The sequence below is a fragment of the Dendropsophus ebraccatus genome, chromosome 5 (genome assembly GCF_027789765.1).
Source record: "Dendropsophus ebraccatus isolate aDenEbr1 chromosome 5, aDenEbr1.pat, whole genome shotgun sequence".
Classification (NCBI taxonomy): Eukaryota; Metazoa; Chordata; class Amphibia; order Anura; family Hylidae; genus Dendropsophus; species Dendropsophus ebraccatus.
In genome coordinates, this window is record NC_091458.1 from 146,083,211 (window position 1) to 146,088,714 (window position 5,504).

The 5,504-nt window shown below is 39.2% G+C and overlaps 1 protein-coding gene across 1 annotated transcript; it reads right to left on the minus strand.

Moving 5' to 3' along the window:
• Positions 1–2,928: 2,928 nt before the first annotated feature.
• Positions 2,929–4,835, minus strand: HTR1D (5-hydroxytryptamine receptor 1D). Its single transcript, XM_069971558.1, has one exon. It carries the CDS (start codon positions 4,338–4,340, stop codon positions 3,198–3,200), a length of 1,143 nt encoding a protein of 380 aa, XP_069827659.1. The 5' UTR covers positions 4,341–4,835; the 3' UTR covers positions 2,929–3,197.
• Between the last annotated feature and the right edge of the window lie 669 nt (positions 4,836–5,504).

The window sequence follows — 5,504 nt, forward strand, 5'->3', positions numbered from 1 at the left end:
TCCATTCTTTACTGAGAAAGAAAAGTGCGTGAACACAGCCCTATAATGGCTCCTATGGAGTCCAACTCTTTTTTTTTTAAACTCAGAGCTGCAGCTGTGGTCTTCTCCCTGCTCTATCTCCCAATCGGTAGAGATCTGAGCATTTAGACTCAGACCAATCAAAACTTTTGACATGTCTCTGTTTTTTTTTATAACAACAGGTACACTTTACATTTTTTTTAGTTGGCCTTGGGGAAAACATAATTTCATAATTTATGTAGATCTATTTTTTTTTTCTGGTAAGGTACATACTAAGAGAACTTTTTGAAAGTAACTAGTCAATCAGTCCTGGGTTTGTGAGTAGCAGGTGCACTTGAAGCAGATACCATTTTATATGATAAAAATCCTATTTACAATGTACTATCATGGAATTATTACTTATTAGTATCCTTTTGAGTCATTGTATAATAATTTGTACTTATGAGTGAATAAGTTATAAGGGGTTTCCATGGAAAAATACATTTGTTCTACGCCTCCCTGTGCCCTCATAAGATTGCACTTACTTCTCCTATTTCTTCACTGCAGCTGCTCGAGTCTTTAACTCCTTCGGATGATGTTTTGTGCCTGTATGAACTGCCCACTTAGATGACTGGTTGGCTATACGGGCATAAAACATCACCGGAAGGAGGCAGAAGAGGACCACAGCGGGGTGTGAAAGACTGTACAATGGCGACAGCAGCTAAGAAAATGTGTGGTCCTCTGCAAATTTAGATCTATCTTAAAATGAACTTTTAAGGCCCCATGAGTATATCAGGAAAATCTATCCGGATTTATTATCAGGATCAGGATAGATTTCCTGACCCATAGGGTTCTAGTGGGCACGGATACTTATGGGAGCATCTGGATTTCCGGAGCACTCCAGATGTGAATCGGGAATCTGGCCAGAATTTAGGATACGCTTCCATGCCACACCGGGCCAGCACCAGCAAGTGCCGCCAGGTGCTGCATCCGGCCCTTTAACTGTACATGCATACAGTTAAATGCTTAGTGCATTGTTTAGGAAGAAAACACAATTTAAAGGGGTACTCTGGAGAACAAATATGGTTTTAAATCAACTCATGTTGTGAAGTTACATAGATTTGTAAATGACTATTTAAAAAACTCAAGTCTTCAGGTAGTATATTTTATTATTGCTGAATATAACCGACTTACCGCCACTTCTGTATTGACTCCCGTGGAGGGAGCGCGATATGAACACTGGAATTAAATTGTAACAACATTTTTTAATGAGATTGTCAGTTATAAACGGCATAACAAGTTAAAATTAAAGGGTATGATCAGCTCACCGCCCTGTAGATTGAACTTGGTCTGGTGTGCATTGCAGAAGGAAGCACAGGGGAGAAAGCCAGGCTTATTCATGGTATACTTGAATGGCAAAAAGAAAAATGTGGCTCCAATTCTCAACTGAGTAAAATGTAGTTTTTAATAGATTCCATTTAAAAAGATATCACATCGATGTGTTAGAATAAGTATTAACATTTCCTATGTGTTGTAATCATTGCGTTCATAACCATGCCATGATTAACTCCGTAGTGACCCAGTGAATTTTTGTTTTTGCACTTTTCCTATTTTTTCCACGTGTCATAGCACAATGATTTTTTTCACCTACAGACCCATATAATGTCTCCATTTTTTTTGATGACTTTTGTGACTTTTTGATCACTTTTAAATTAGTTTTCTTTCCGGGATGTGATGTGATCTCTTGGACTTACACTGTTTACCGTGCAAGATCAGGAATGTGATAATTTAATAGTTTGAGGCGATGCCACATGCAGCAATGCCACATATGTTTACCTTTTTATGTATAATTTTTAATTTAAAAAAAAATAGGAAATGGGAGGTCATTTAAATGTTTATTATGGGATGGATTTTTTTATATTAAAATTAAAAAAGAAAGAATATAAGTAAAAGAATAATACATCCTCCTAAAATAAGACACCTCAACTAGTCTACCAACTATCCTAAGGTAAGGCATCCCCCCGAAAGTAAGGCCATCCATCACCACCTGCCACTGCTCACCCCCTCCCTCCCTGTGCTTGTCCCATGCCACTCACCTCTCTTCCTCCCTCTGCCTGTCCCATGCCGCTCACCTCTCCCTCCGTTCCCTGTGCTTGTCCCATGCCGCTCACCTCTCCCTCCGTTCCCTGTGCTTGTCCCATGCCTGTCCTGTGCCGCTCATCTCTCAACCCTCCCTCCCCGTGCTTCTCACTTTCCTCTCTCCCCTGGGAAAGAGTGCCTCTTTGGGAGCAAAAATTAATATACGGCACTTTTATTTTTGGGGAAACATGGTGTGTTTGTGTATATAATCAATTGGCCTCAGCAGCCTGTAGCAATCACTGAAAACAGGTAGCCTGGAAAGCCTAGCAGAGTCGGGAGCCGATATGTGCCACTGCACCACCGATGATGTGAGGATGGGTCCTTTAAATGCCACTGTCATAATTAAAGGGTTAAATAGCCAGCACAGATGTTGATTTGTGCCATCTTTTATCAGTGCCCTCCCTCACGTCATGAGTCCTCTCGATACCACCTTACTGGTGCCAAGACGTATCAGGTACAGCATGCTGCCTTAAGGGCTCACAATTATCAAAACATGTAGGCCATGTCTATAAGTTTTACTTTAACACATCAATGTGATGCCTTTTTCAAGCGATCTATTGAAACCGATGTTTTGGTCAGATGGTTGTTATGAACAGCCTCTTAATAACCTCGGATCCTGACCCCATTAATCTTAGCTAGGGCTAGCTGGTTCATGCAAATCTCTGAACGAAAGGACCACGAATGTCTACGGAAAATCAATTGTACTAGAAGCCGCGTAGTTTTAGTATCAAAATGCATCGAAAGGTCTTTTCAGATGATGTTTATTCTTTGGATGTTCTGCGTATTATTCGTCATACACCAATGCATGGCAAATACCATATTTAATCTTACTACCATAACATTTTCCAATACATCAGATCCTCCAAGTTATGAATTAACATTGACTTATTTTGTTGCCTGTGATAAAATAAATGTATTTCTAATATGAACATTAGCTATAGATAGAAATATACATTCATGGCATCTTTAACTTGTAACATTTGAGTGATGGGCGTTTAACGTCCAAAAAACCGTAGAGCGACTTCGAGAAGTTATTAAGTAATTAAGCATTGGAGAAGTTATTAAGTAAGTTTTTTGAATCGTATCAGCTTTTGGAAGGCTTGTTTGAAATCTTCATTAAACGCTGTATATATCACAGGGTTGATGAGCGAGTTAAAATATCCAAGCCAAGTAAAAAAGTCAAACAACAAAGGGTGGAACCAGCAAGCGTCTCTGCAGATAGGCAAGACCAGGGACACTACGAAGAATGGTAACCAACATACTATGAAGGCTCCGAGAATAATTCCGAGTGTTTTTGTGGCTTTCCGTTCCCTGGCTACAGACAACCGTTTCCTTTCTAGAACACTGTCAGCAAGTTTTATCTTGATGTGATTGATACATATTGGGGTTCCTCCAGAGTTTGGATGAGCAGCGTTGACTGCACAAAAGGAAGACCCTGTCGATCCAGTGATTAGCTGAGCAGTTGTAAACCTCTTTCCATAAATCGATGGCGGTCTGAGAATTCTTGTGCGGGCTGCTACGTATATTCTCCCATATAGTATAATCAGCAATATCGTTGGTATGTAGAAAGCTCCACAAGTTGAGTATATAGTATAGGAGATTTGATCTGTATTTACGGAACAGTCAGTAAGTTCTTCTTGCGCTTTGGCTTGCCTCCAAAATAGTGGTGGAATGGAGATACATATAGATATTACCCATACAACAGCTATCATGGCGGCAGCTCTTCCCGCTGTACGATGTTTCGAGTACTCCAGCGCGTCTGTGATGGCCCAGTATCTATCCAAGGCGATAACACAGAGATGAAGTATTGAAGCCGTACAACAGGTAATATCTGATAGCAACCAGATATCGCAAATGATCTGTCCAAATGTCCACGAGTGATTGATAGTGTATACGATACTAATAGGCATTACTAATATCGATACCAATAAATCTGTAAAAGCCAATGAACCGATCAAATAATTTGCAGGAGTGTGAAGTTTACGGGTCATGTATATTGTAATAATTACAAAAATATTGGAAAGAAGCGTAGCTAAAGTTAATAATGATAAAAAGATGGCGGTTGTAACTTGCACTCCCAATACTGTGACTTCATCCCATTCTATCCTTGTTTCAGAAGAATTTATTAGGTGATCTGACAGGATGTCAAGTTTCAGGATCAACGACTGATTATAAAAATTCATTTTACTCTTTATATTATTCATCCAGTTACTTATATACTATATTATAGAAAATTGTGAAAATATTTAATGCTCTGCTGTCATAAATTATGTTAAAAGTCTCCCAATAGAGACGGGCTTATACTTCATAGAGGAATTATTTGAAAGTATTTTTTTAAATTTATTTTTAAATTATTAATTGATTTGTTTTGGTGTAGGTTATCCATTTTGCTGTTATTCTAATAAAGACATAAATTAAATTTTAAAGGGGAACTCCAGCGGTCCCTTAAAAAAAATAAAGTGCACTAAAAGGACATAGGTTAACTCACTTAACCCCCACCGAATGTTTAACACCTTTCCCACCTGTCTACACTGCTCCTAGCCCCAGATTAAAACTTTTACAAATATTTCCATCATGGCACCTGCAGGGAAACTACATCTCCCAGCATGCATTGCATCTCAGAACCAACTGCTGGGTACCCTTCCCTGTTTTGTAGTATCTACCCACCACTGGCTCGATCTGTTTCTGCTTTACACAGTAATCACAGTATCTATCTATTTATCTATCTATCTATCTATCTATCTATCTATCTATCTATCTATCTATTTATTCATCTACATAGATAGAATAGTGAAAGATAGAGAAGAAACAACAGTGTCTCATTTCCCCTATACTACTCAGGAGAGGCTGTTATTTTCCCCATGGCCATGGGATCACTGTGTGATGTCAGTGGTGGGTGGGGTTACAGATGAGATGTTACAGCTTCCCTGGCAACAGAAGAGAGATCATGTGACTTCTGTCTCAGAAGGGGGGGGGGGGCAGAGAAGTGGATCAGGCTGTGAGGATTTTCTTCAGCTTCAGGGTGTGAGTCAGGAAGTGCTGCAGATGAACCAAGCAATTCATGTAATAGAAACCTATTTCACACAAGCTTAGATTATGGGTGGGAATTAAACAGGGTTAAATCTTTCTTTACTCGAGTTCCCTTTTAAGCTTCATATGGTGGCAGGCTTATAGTTTTTAATATGTATTTAGTACAAATAACCCATCAGAGAATTGCCTGATGTTAAACGATAATGCTTTCCGAAAATTTGTCTTTGAACTCCTTCCTTTCCAAATGCTGTTTGGCCTAATTTACCAGCCTTCTCATTTGCTTCATGTTGATCCAAGGTGACATCAAAGAGTGCCATCATTGATGGGGTTGCAGATTT

Bases quoted from the DNA above. Each gene is read 5' to 3' on its own strand.
- HTR1D (XM_069971558.1), bottom strand. From the start codon at position 4,340: ATGAATAATATAAAGAGTAAAATGAATTTTTATAATCAGTCGTTGATC.